Source organism: Mustelus asterias, chromosome 10 (assembly GCF_964213995.1).
Source record: "Mustelus asterias chromosome 10, sMusAst1.hap1.1, whole genome shotgun sequence".
Lineage (NCBI taxonomy): Eukaryota > Metazoa > Chordata > Chondrichthyes > Carcharhiniformes > Triakidae > Mustelus > Mustelus asterias.
In genome coordinates this window covers 9,872,041-9,885,876 of record NC_135810.1, presented here as the reverse complement: position 1 = coordinate 9,885,876, position 13,836 = coordinate 9,872,041, and the positions used below count along the sequence as shown (strand labels likewise).

General features: G+C 44.4%; 1 protein-coding gene across 1 annotated transcript in view; it reads right to left on the bottom strand.

Moving 5' to 3' along the window:
* The window catches only part of LOC144499985 (zona pellucida sperm-binding protein 3-like), a 111,292-nt gene extending 99,266 nt beyond the window's left edge, over positions 1-12,026 (bottom strand). Inside the window, exon 1 of the mRNA XM_078222721.1 lies at positions 11,958-12,026. Coding sequence (XP_078078847.1) covers positions 11,958-12,026 — 69 coding nt within the window. The remainder of the gene's footprint in view (positions 1-11,957) is intronic.
* Positions 12,027-13,836: the final 1,810 nt, after the last annotated feature.

Below are 13,836 nucleotides of genomic sequence, written 5' to 3'. Positions count from 1 at the left end.
AAAACTAGTTGGGGGACGGGCGTACAATGAATCTATTTACTATCAGTGTTTATCTCAGAGTAGGTGCCTCACAAACCAATGGATTAGCAGCTCTCCGGCAATAACTCAGGCCACATTAATTGTAACAACCTTAATCGGGCAATTAAGATGCCCTGTTAGATCCCTGTTAGAATATGAACTCCCTGATTCAGAGCCAAATTGATGGGCCAATCAGGGAGCCTCTTAACTAGGCGTGTCAGTTCTTCTGGCACTCCTAGTGTAGGCTGCTGACTGAAAGCACTCTGTCTGCTGTTGTCAGACTTGTAAATAAAGGGATTTTGGTGAAGGGACTTCTGCCTCCAAGGGCTTATTTCATTAATAAATAATCAAACAACTTGAATAATCAGAGGTAAAGGTCAAATAACAAGCAGATAAACAAATCATAGTGGGTCCAGTTGAATCACTGAACCTCTTGCAAAAGCAACAGAGAGTGAACAGCCACGAGCCATTCTCAGTGGCATTTTAAACAGTCCGCCTGCAGCTGGATGAAGTACTTTTTCCCGGAGATGTCCATTTGTCTCTGCTAATAAAGTTAAAACCACTCTGCCAAACGAGAATGCGGCACTGCTACCCAGATTCCAAAGCTAATATTGAATTATCGGGTTCAAATTTACGAGGGCAGTGCCTCAGAATCCTGTCACAAATCCCATCATTCAAATTTGAAATGATCACCTCTGTGTGAGCCTGATCAGCAGAATCCTCCATTCGAAACATTCCCCACAGTTCATGGTCCTTTAACGGCCTCGCACAAGGATACACATAATTGCCAATGTAGACCCTCATGGCATAGAGAAGATAAATCCCTCGTCCAGTCCATTATTTTCACGCTGGATCAATGAGAAATGAGAAAAGGCAGTTCCTTAGCCAGGGATTATTTCCCGTGCAGGTAAAAATTAAAGAAATAATTGCATTTATATAGTGCCTTTTCTGACCACTGGAAGCCACAAAGCACTTGACAGCCAATGAAGTGATTTGGAAATGCAGTCACTTTCAAAATGTGGGAAAGACAGCAGTTAAATTGTACACAGCAAGCTCCCATAAATAGCAATGCAACAATGACAAGTCAATCTGCTTTTTTAAACTTGATTTATTAGTGTCACAAGTAAGGCTTACATTAACACTGTGGTTAAGTTACTGTGAAAATCCCCTAGAGGCCACACTCCGGTGTCTGTTCGGGTATATACTGAGGGAGTATTTAGCACGGCCAATCCATCTCACCAGCACATCTTTCGGACTTTAGGAGGAAACCGGAGCACCCGGAGGAAACACACGGGGAGAACGTGCAGACTTTGCACAGGCAGTGACCCAAGCTGGGAATGAAACCCAGGTCCCTGGCGCTGTGAGGCAGTAATGCTAACCACTGTGCCATCATATTGCCCCATTTTTGTGATGTTGATTGAGAGATGCTGCAAATATTGATGTGAAAAACAGTACCACTGCCATGGAATGCTTTATGCTCACCTGAGAAGGCAAACAGAGTCTTTGTTTGATGCAGTACTTCCAATACTGCAGCACCCCCTCAGTACTGCACTGCACTGCCAACCTGGATTTAAATACTCAAGATTTCAATTCATAACCTTCTGACTCAGAGGGAAGTGTGCTACCAACATCCTTGATGATTTCTTACACAATGGATGTGTCTCTACAACATGACAACTTTGAAATTAAAGCAAAGTCTTGCATCATTTAAGCAACATAAGACAATTGATACAATTGTACCAGGATAATATTTTTGCACCACTTTGGCTGGGAGGGCAGTGGAGGACGTGGGGGCTGTGGGCAGCCTGGCGATAATGTTAGCCTGAACTCTACCACCTCGCCCGCCACGGAATCGGAGCGAGCGAGGTTCCGACAATGGAAACCTCCATGGACTTTGGGCGGGAATTTCTGGTCTCACTCGAGCGAGGCTGTAAAATCCTGCCCGCTGTGTTTGTGTAAAACAAAGTAAAGAAAAAAAGAACTAATGGTCGGAATTCTCTAATATCGTTCGCCCCACCCCTGCTGCCAGCGAGAATGGAGAATTTGGCGCTCAACCAAACCTTCATTCACTGCAGCGGGACCGGAGAATCTCAGCCACGGGCAAGGGTGGGCAATTCCAGCCAATGTACAGTTGAAGGTAGCAACAGAGAGTGGTCTTTTGATTTAATACACAACAGTGCAATCGCTAATCTAAATACCAGCACATTAAACAAATAACCAGATACAAAAATACAAACTCACTGCAGTATTATTTTTGTACCTGTCCCTCTAATGAGTCAAATAACCAAGCCCCAGTGGTAAATCTAGCTTCAGATAATCTAAGCGATTATAAAATTCGGTTGATATCAAAAGAATTGCAATCATCCAACTTTAAAACTATATCCAACAGATCACAAGGATTAAACAATAACAAACAAAGCACTATATAAGTGTTCCAGTATCTGAACTCTATCTGTACTGCATGTCTTATAGCCAACCTTGTCATTGGAAATGATAAAATCGCAACTTGGTTCAGTGCACAGAGGCATATCAGCTTTTCGAAATGAAGTCAATGTGAGTTAGCAACTGTCCAGGACATCTTAAACGTAGTCAAACTTATACCTTGAGTAAGCGCATGGTTATAACTATACAACAATTCATAAATAAAAACATATCATCTTATCTAAAACAAATGAACGGAAAGTGAAATTAGGCCAGATTTTCCAACCCTGCCCACCACCAGGATCATCCGGTCCCGCCGAATGTTTGATGTAAGATGAGAGCATGGCAAGATGGCTACTTCACAGCACAGTGCAATGAATTAGTGCAATGAAAATACTCCGTCCCTCAATGTCAGTGAAATGAGGGAGATAGTCATTGACTTCAGGAAGCATAGTGGAGGATATGCCCCTGTCTACATCAACAGGGATGAAGTGGAAATGACCGAGAGCTTCAGATTTTTAGGTGTCCAGATCACCAACAACCTGTCCTGTTCCCTCCACACCGATGCTATAGTTAAGAAAGCCCACCAATGCCTCTACTTTCTCAGGGGGGCTAAGGAAATTTGGCATGTCCACCACGACTCTCACCAACATTTACAGATGCACCATATAAGGTATCCTTTCTGGTTGTATCACAGCTTGGTATGACTCCTGCTCTAACCAAAACCGCAAGAAACTACAAAGGGTTGTGAATGTAGCCCACTCCATCATGCAAATGAGCCCCCCATCGATTGACCCTGTCTACACTTCCCAGTATCTCAGAAAAGCAGTCACCATAATCAAGGATGCCACACACCCCGGACATAGTCTCTTCCGCTTTCTTCCGTTGGGATAAAGATACAAAAGTCTGAGGTCACATACCAACCGACTCAAGAACAGCTTCTTCCCTGCTACCTTCAGACATTTAAATGGACCTACCTTATATTAAGTTTATCTTTCTCTACACCCTAGCTATGACTGTAACACAATAGTCTGCACCCTCTCCTTTCCTTCTCTCCTATGTACTCTCTGAACGGTATACTTTGTCTGTATACTGCCTAAGAAACAATATTTTTCACTGTATCCCAATACATGTGACAATAAGAAATCAAATCAATTTCCCATTCCTGGTCCATTGACTTTGCGCAGGTGCTTGGCTGTGAACTGACCATGAAATCACTGTCGCTTGTCGGAAAAACCCATCTGGTTCACTAATGTCCTTCAGGGAAGGAAATCTGCTGTCCTTACCCGGTCTGACCTACATGTGACTCCAGAGCCACAGCAATGACTCTTCAATGCCCTCTGAACAAGGCCAGCTAGGGATGGGCAATAAATGCTGGTTAGCCAGCGACACCCTAGTCCCACGAATGAATGAAAAAAAAAGTCTTTAAAGTGAAAAAGTGAACAGAAGGCATTTTGCAACCAATTACATACTAAACACAATATGTTGAATAAATTAAGTGATACGTAAAGAGACTAAAAGAAATGGTGAGTTATGTTGATGACATCTTGGTTAATTACACATGACCACCTCCCATCCCCTTCCCCACCAGCAGCCTTACTTGATTTGATTTGATTTATTATTGTCACATGTATTAGTAGACAGTGAAAAGTATTGTTTCTTGCGCGCTATACTGACAAAGCATACCATTCATAGAGAAGGAAAGGAGAGAGTGCAGAGTGTAATGTCACAGTCATGGTTAGGGTGTAGAGAAAGATCAACTTAATGCCAAGTAGGTCCATTCAAAAGTCTGATAGTAGCAGGGAAGAAACTGCTCTTGAGTCAGTTGATACGTGATCTCAGACTTTTGTATCTTTTTCCTGATGGAAGAAGGTGGATGACAGTATGTCTGGGGTGCATGGGGTCCTTAATTATGCTGGCTGCTTTTCCAACGCAGCGGGAAGTGTAGACAGAGTCAATGGATGGGAGGCTAATTTGAGTGATGAACTGGGCTTCGTTCGCAACCATTTGTAGTTTCTTGCAGTCTTGGGCAGAGCAGGAGCAATACCAAGCTGTGATATAACCAGGAAGAATGCTTTCTATGGTGCATCTGTAAAAGTTAGTGAGAGTTGCAGTGGACATGCCAAATTTCCTTAGTCTCCTGAGAAAGTAGAGGCGGTGGTCGGCTTTCTTAACTATAGTGTTGGTGTGGGGGGACCAGGACAGGTATAAATCTTGTCCTATTTTCTTTGTCTTTAGCTCAGACTCATAACGTTGGCTTTATTCTTTCTCCCCAGATGCTGTCAGATCTGCTGAGATTTTCCAGCATTTTCTGCTTCTGTTTCATTGCTGGGGGAGTGGTAGAGCCTTCCCTGGGATTAAGCACCCCGTGACAGAAATAGGCCTCCAGAGACCTCCCGGCCAATCAGATGCCAGCAGCTCACCATTGCAGGCCACACTATTGGGAGTGACAGAAGCTGCCAATAATGCACTGAGCATGGCCGAGGATCTGCAAGGAACCCCAGGCCAAAGGCAAGTGTGGGCGGGTTGGGGGGGGGGGCGGTGCGTGGGATGGGAATCGCAGGCAGTGGGGGAGGTTGGAGGCAAGGGAAAGGGTGGATCTCAGTTCCCTCCTTTCCCAATGCCAGATCTCTCAAACAGGCACTGAGTGCCTTTGACAAAGAACTCACAGCTGCCCAGAACCTACAAGAAAACCTGACAAGCATTTGCTTTTCCGTCTTACCGAGTGGCAACACCTAACCCACTGCTGGTTGAATATTCGCAGCAGTGGGATTAAGCACCCATTTAAGGGCCTCAATCAGCATCTGGTGGGAAGGCCAACCTAGAGCTTCCCTGCCCGGGGCTTAATTAAATAGAGGCAGGAAGGCAGTGGAGTCCCTACCACACACTCTCCCATCCGTTGAAATGTACCCATCTCCAAACTAATCACCACAATGTAACATTAAACATTAAACATGGATAGTTCTCCTCTCTGGAATATAGGAGTGATATCTATATGAACGTCTTTCATTGCAATGATGATAAATAATTCAGCTAAACTGAGTCTGTGCTACCAAAGCTTAACAAAACTTCTTGTCAAAAATGTTTGAGGGATAAAATAGGCAATAATGCTGTTGACAGAATTTCTAGAGAGCAGTTTCTTTAACAATCGATAACTAATTTCATATCTAGTAAGACAATGGTCCCTCAGATCTCTTGTAACCGAAAGAATGTTTCGAACAATAGAAGGATTTTTACGCAGATTAACAGCGAGACAGTGGGTGTTTGCAAAGCATATTAATGAAGGATAGTGTGCTAAAGTGAGGCAGTTATTATAGAATCATAGAACCTACAGTGCAGAAGGAGACAATTTGGCCTATCAAGCCTGCACCGACAACAATCCCACCCAGGCCTTATTCCCGTAACCCCACATATTTACCCTCCTAATCCCCCAACACCAAGGGGCAATTTATCATGGCCAATCAACCTAACCTGCACATATTTTGACTGTGGGAGGAAACTGGAGCACCCGGAGGAAACTCATGCTGACACGGGGGAGAATGTGCAAACTCCACACAGACAGTTACTCAAGGCCAGAATCGAAGCCAAGTCCCTGGCGCTGTGAGGCAACAGCGCTAACCACTGTGCCACCATGCCGCCCCTCTATTCTAAACAATCATTAAACAATGGTGAGTCTTCAGCTGCCCAGTTGCATTTACTTCTGGGCACCATATCTAAAGGAGGATGCCGTGAAGAGGATGGAGATCAGATGGTATCAGGGATGAGGAACAGAACTCATGTGGAGAGATTAGTTAAACTGGGATTGTCTGCCTTCGAACATAGAAGGTTAAGCAAATATTTGGCAGAGGCATTCAAAATCATGAATGGTTTGATGGAGTAAATAAGAAGAAGTAGCTTCCAGTGGCAGGGGTGTCAGTAATAAAATTTAAGGTGATTATGACAGAAGGAACACAAAGAAACATTTTTAAAAGCAGATTATTGTGATCTGGAATGACTACTTGAATGGGCGGTGGAAGCAGACTCAGTAATAAGAGCCAAAAGAGTGTATACTCGGCTGTAAATGTGTACTTGAAGGGAAACATTTACAGGGCTATGGGGAAAGGGCAGAGCAGTGGGAATAACAGAATAACTCTACCAAAGAGCTAGAACAAGCACAATGGACCGAATGGCCTCATTCTGTGCTACATTTTTTAAAATTCATTTACGGGATGTGGGCATCGCTGGCAAGCCAGCATTTATCGCCCGTCCCTAGTTGCCCTGGAGAAGGTGGTGGTGAGCCGTCTTCTTGAACCTCTGAAGTCCATGAGTGTAGGTACATCTGCAGTGCTGTTAGGGAGGGAGTTGCAGGATTTTGACCCAGTGACAGTGAAGGAATGACAATACATTTCCAAGTCAGGGTGGTGAGTTTGGAGAGGTACATCCAGTCATATCAGAGAAACATAAAAAATAGAAGTAGGAGTTGGCCATTTGGCCCTTAGACTCATTCTCTCAGTCTACGATTTTGTGACAGGATAGTTACTGGTAAAGTCTTTACAAGGTCGAAAACAGTCCAGACCAATTTCTCTATTATGTTGTACATTTAAGTTCTTGGCATGCGTCAATGTTTTTTTTCTCTGGCTGTCTCTCAAGGAGAATCTCATTCAAGAAGGAGAAAAAGTTTATTTATTAGTCACAAGTCATTCAAGAAGGGACGGCCCAGTGACACAATGGTTAGCACTGCTGCCTCACAGCGCCAGGGACCCGGGTTCAATTTCAGCCTCAGGTCACTGTCTGTGTGGAGTTTGCACATTCTCCCTGTGTCTGCATGGGTTTCCTTCAGGTGCTCCGGTTTTCTCCCACAGTCCAAAGATGTGCAGGTTAGGTTGATTGGCCATGCTAAATTGACCCGAGTGTTAGGGGGATTGGCAGGGTAAATATGTGGGGTTACGGGAATAGGGCCTGGTTGGGATTGTGTGATCATTGCAGACTCGATGGGCCAAATGGCCTCCTTCTGCACTGTAGGGATCCTATGAAGACAGATTTCCAAAAAAGGTGTTTTCACTAAATCGTACATCCAGCCCAATATCTTGAAGGTGGATTTGAATAAAGTTTAACAACTGGAGCTGTCATCAACAACCTTTGCCTTTGTTAATCACTGCACACTTAGGAAAAGTAAAGTTTTTTTATTAGTCGCAAGTAGGCTTACATTAACACTGCAAAGAAGTTACTGTGAAAATCCCCTAGTCACCACACTCCTCCGCCTGTCTGGGCACACTGAGCGAGAATTTAGCATGGCCAATGCACCTAACCTGCACATCTTTCGGACAGTGGGAGGAAACCGGAGAACCTGAAGGAAACCCACGCAGATACAGGGAGAACGTCCAAGCTCCACACAGACAGTGACAGAAGCCAGGAATCGAACCCAGGTTCCTGACGCTGTGAAGCAGCAGTGCGAACCGCTGTGCCACCGTGCCATCCGAGAAGAATGCTTTCCACATGCCATATCTCAAAGCTGATCCAAACTTCAGCAGGGACCATGTCCATGGAACTATGCAGTGCAAAAAGAAACAGGATAGGTCACACAAGACAGAGAACCTATTTCCCCTGGTTGCGGTGTTAAGGGTTTGGAGACATAGTTTGAAATTTAGAGCCAAACGTTTCAAGGGTGAGCTGAAAAAAACATTTCTTTTTGTGAAGGGTGATAGAAGCTTGGAACTCTCCAGAAATGGCAATTGATACTCGTTATACAATTTGAAATCAATGGATTGTGTTCAACAAAGGTAGTAAGGGATATGGGACTAAAATGGTTATCTCCAGGTAGGTCACCGATCAACCAGAATGGCGGAACAGGTTCAAGGGATTCAGTGACCCCCCCTTCTGTTTCTATGTTCCTCTGCTAATACCATTCCCATTCCATTTATCAATGACCAACTCATCCATCCCATACCTTGAAGAATCCTAAGTGCAGAAGGCCTTCATTTTATCATCCCAAGACCATGCTTTGATGGGATTGAGGTAACCCTGAGCAACATCCCCTCTGGCGTGACACAATACTCAACCTCCCCTTATCTGAACTCATCTGACAAGGCTGGACAAGTCAGTACATTCCAACTTCAGGATAAAGAAACCAAACTGGTAAGGGAAACTAATTGATCACTGCTTCTCATTTGCATAAGGTGGGAAATATCATCAAGGCTAAAGTTAATGTTGGAGGTAGGAATAATATCCGACCAAATCTGGCTAACTCAAAGCTGCAAACTAATTGAAACACCTTTAGGATTACAACACTGGCATTTTCTGCTTGATTCCAAAGGCAAGGATTTTAAGTTGCCTGTGTTGCCAAGCAGGAAGCCAGGAGGTTGGCTTCTTGTTTAGCAACACAGGCAACCCCTTAAAATCCTTGCCTTTGGAATTTTCAATACCAGATCTCCCACTCGCCAGACGAAGGAGCAGCGCTCCAAAAGCTAGTGGTGTTTGCCACCAAATAAACCCATTCGACTTTAACCTGGTGTTGTGAGACTACTTACTGTGTTTACCCCAGTCCAACGCCGGCATCGCCACATCATTTTCTGCTTGTAACATACTTGCCAAGTTTGAGGATCCTCCTCCATTTAAGCAAAGGTATTGAATGAACTCAGTTCTTAATGCTTGCTCTTACAGTTGCATTAATCCCACCAAGGTAGACAATGATTGCCAACTGTCAGCTTTTATACCTCCAGCTATAAGAAGCATCCATTGCCATAGTCACAATGGAATGATTTTCACCATCTGGTATCCATTCTCAGAGAGAAAGAGACAACATCCCTGTGCTCACTGGCCTTGATTGATTCCCACTCTGACAATGCCTCATTTTAAACTCTCCATTCCTGCTTTCAAAGTCTTTCACAGCCTTGATCATCTCTCCTTAGCCTGTAACCTCCTCCAGCCTTACAAACCTTCTAGATGTTCCCTGCTCGCCTCCAACCCTGTCTTCCCTGTCTGTAGCTGCCTAGTCTCCACTCTGGAATTTCCCTCTTAAGTTCTCTACCTCACTGCCTCTCTCTCGCACTTTTTAAAAATAAATTATTTTCTGAGGTATGGCCATTGCTTGCTAGACCAGCATTTATTGCCCATCCCTTACTGCCCTTGAGATGGTGAACCACTGCTGTCCATGTGGTGTAGGTACTTCAACAATGCTGTTAGGAAGAGAATTACTTTGTAGAGGTTTGATACAACTGAGTGGCTAATAGCCTTTAAGAGTCAAATACATTACTGCGGGTTTGGAGTCCTATGTAGGCCAGGCCAGGTACGGACAGCAGATTTCCTTCCCTAAAGTAGTATTTGTGAACTGGCTGGGTCCTTATGGCAACCAACAATGGTTTCATGGTCATAGAATCACAGAATCATAGAATTATACAGCGCAGAAGAGGCCCTTCAGCCTATCAAGTCTGCACCAACACATTAGAAATACCTGAACTCCTACTTGATCCCATCTGCCAGCACTTGGCCCATAGCCCTGAATGTTATGATCTGCCAAGTGCTCATCCAGGTACTTTTTAAAGGATGTGAGGCATCCCGCCTCTACCACCCTCCCAGGCAGCACATTCCAGACCGTCACCACCCTCTGGGTAAAAAGGTTTTTTTCTCACATCCCCCCGAGACATCCTGCCCCTCACTTTAAACCTATGTCCCCTCGTGACTGATCTTTCAACTAAGGGGAACAACTGCTTCTTATCGATTCTGTCCATGTCCCTCATAATCTTGTACACCTGAACTGATAATAGTTTTCAATTCCAGATTTAGTTGATTGGAGTTAAATTCCACCAGGTGGATTTGTTCCCACATCCCCAAACTATTCCTCTGGGCCCAGTCCAGTGACATACTATTATACCATCATCTCCCTAAAAGCTACCTCTTTGACCAAGCTTTTGGCCACCTGCCCTCATATCCCCTAACATGTATTGGTGTTGTATCATGTTTGATAATGCTCTGAGAAGCATCTTTGATTTGATTTGATTTGATTTATTAGTGTCACATATTGGTATACAGTGAAAAGTGTTGTTTCCTGTGCAGTATACAGACTAAAACATACCATTCATTGAGTACATAGGTGAGAAAGAAAGGAGAGAGGGCAGAATATAATGTTGCAGTTACAGATAGGGTGTAGAGAAAGATTAACTTAATATTTGATAGGCCCATTCAAAAGTCTGATGGCAGTTGGGAAAAAGCTGTTCTTGAGTTGGTTGATACATGTTCTCAGACTTTTGTATCTTCTTCCCATCGGAATGAGGTGGAAGAGAATATATCCGTGGGTGCGTGGGGTCCTTGATTATGTTGGCTGATTTGCCGAGGCAGCGGGAAGTGTAGATAGAGTCAATGGATGGGAAGTTAGATTTTGTGATGGACTGGGCTACACTCACAATCCTTTGTAGTTTCTTGTGGTCTTGGACAGAGCAGGAGCCGTACCAAGCTGTTATACATCCGGAAAGGGTGCCTTCTATGGTGCATCTGTAAACATTGGTAACAGTTGTAGTGGATATGTTGAATTTCCTTAGCCTCCTGAGTAAGTAGATGCGTTGGTGGGCTTTCTTACCTACATTAACGGTGCTATATCGATGAAAATTATTGTTGGTGTTGCTGACAGAATTTACATAGAAATACATAGAAACCCTACAGTGCAGAAGGAGGCCATTCGGCCCATCGAGTCTGCACCGACCACAATCCCACCCAGGCCCTACCCCCACATATTTTACCCGCTAATCCCTCTAACCTACGCATCCCAGGACTCTAAGGGACAATTTTTAACCTGGCCAATCAACCTAACCTGCACATCTTTGGACTGTGGGAGGAAACCGGAGCACCCGGAGGAAACCCACGCAGACACGAGGAGAATGTGCAAACTCCACACAGACAGTGACCCGAGCCGGGAATCGAACCCGGGACCCTGGAGCTGTGAAGCAGCAGTGCTAACCACTGTGCTACCGTGCCCCCATATTTAAGACACAGCTTTCTGTTAACATCCAACCTGGGATAGCGGAGAATTAATGCCTGGACAACATGGTGGCAGAATAGGCCATGTCAATTCGGAGAATGAAACCGGGGACCATTTTCCCGTTGCAGGCTCTGAGCCATGGGCAATCGTGCAGTCCCTCATCTGCTAATGTCCTGGTACTGGTGATTCAGAATGCAGTGCTGCTGGAAGGGGATCACAATGACAGTAATTCCGTGATGTGTGACTGCGGTGATGAGCTGCAAATGATGGACCATCTGCTGTGCTGCCAACTCCTGTCTGAGTCTGGAACGTCACTGACAGTCTGTGAGTGATTTATATTAGATTTGGTCTTTTATATGCAAAAAAACTGAAGGAAGCTTTGTGATAAAAGAAATCTTTATTACAGCTATTAGGAAGCTACGAAACTAGTAAAAAAAAAAGTTAAAATACAAAGATTATATAAATAAAACACAGTAAACTAAACAGTGAGGTACAGCCTTCCAAATATTAATAATATCCAGGAACAATCAAATTCATGTTTCCCTTACAAGTCCGCTCCAATTTCTACGGATGTACCATCGTCCAAGAACAAATCCTGCGGAAATCGCTGGGCCATGGTCTCCAAGGTGACTGCCATGCTTCCAGTGGTCAGCCTGGAGAGGAATTCCCAGGGAGGCTTTGTTGAAACGTGGCGCTGATGGTTCCGAACTTCTCAACATCAGGGAAACTGTGTGCAACAGAACACCTGGGCTGCTGAGCGAATGTCTGTCCGGGTGTCATTTAAATATAGCAACAGGAGGTCTCGGCAGGGGTGGAGAAATGCCCGCCCACCCAGCTACAAGATACAGCAAACCCCTCACTGATGCATAACTAATGAGCTGAAAAGCCGGAGGTCATGTGTGCTCAGCTGCCCAATGGGAATCTTGCCAACATTCCCATCCCGGCACTGGACTAGTCTCCAGTTTGGAAAATTATACCCGATAGGGCGGCACGGTGGCACGGTGGTTTGCACTGCTGCCTCACAGCACCAGGGATCCGGGTTCAATTCCCGGCTTGGGTCACTGTCTGTGTGGAGTTTGCACATTCTCCCTGTGTCTGCGTGCGTTTCCTCCAGGTGCTCCAGTTTCCTCCCACAGTCCGAAAGACTTGCTGGTTAGGTGCATTATAACTAAGTAAAGTTTATTTATTAGTCACAAGTAGGCTTACATTAACACTGCAATTAAGTTACTGTGAAATTCCCCTAGTCGCCACAGTCTGTTGCCTGTTTGGGTCAATACACCTAACTAGCACATCTTTCAGACTGTGGAAGGAAATTGGAGCACCCGGAGGAAACCCACGCAGTCACGGGGGGAACGTGCAGACTCCACACAGACAGCGACCCAAGCCAGGAATCGAACCCAGGTCCTTGGCGCTGTGAAGCAGCAGTGCTAACCACTGTGCTACCATGCCGCCCATTATCCGTACTAAATTCTCTCTCAGTGTACCCGAACAGGCACCGGAGTGTGGCGACTCGGAGATTTTAGCAGTAACTTTGTTGCAGTGTTAATGTAGGTCTACTTGTGACACTATTAAATAAACTTAAAACTTTAAAATATAGGCGCTGATCTGAGGTGATCGCATAGTGCTTTAAATTTTGAACCGATGTACAAACACAAGACATACTGCCAAGCATGAAATGAAGGAAAGACCCATGCTTAACCATTGAATGTCAGTCATGAGACACCCTTTCTCAGGCTGGAATGTGAATTAGGCAGGTACCATGAATTGTTAATGTGTATTTGAAATTTGCTTCTTGCCACACTTTATGGGTCAACAGGGCGAAACAGCAACAGCATTGACAGCAATGCAGAGTGCATTGCTGAAACAAGTGAATGAATGCGCACTCAGAAAGAAGGTGGAAAGTTGCCAGGATGCGATGAATTCTATCTCGATGTTGCTTCACTAAGCAGAAAATAAAACACTATAAAGATTATGAAATTAAGGAAAACGTGAGCAATCTTTCGGAGTCAAAAAGTTCACATTTGGAAGGCATCTTCTAATATTGAAGTACATCTTCAAACTGCTGTCCTTCTGTGACATTAAGCACCAAACAATTGATCAATACTACAATGGACCCAAAAGGCAGATTTGTCCAAAAATATGATTGACAGTTTTAAGAGTGTATTTATATTGTCAGCCTGAGATGCTGAATATGGTTTTCAACCACTGAACCCCTTATTATGTACATTTTATTTGAAAAAGTTGGAACATATAATAGCTACATCATTGCTGGCTGTGTATCACACATACTAACAAATGGGCCTAAGGCTGCCACTTTTGGACCTAAGAAGTGCCCAGTCTACCTCAAATTACCCTGGAAGGCATCTCAAAAATTTGAGTAATAGATGAAGCTCATTCTTTTATGCCGTTACTATTCAGTAGCAACACAAGCAATGTTTTCCATTGAT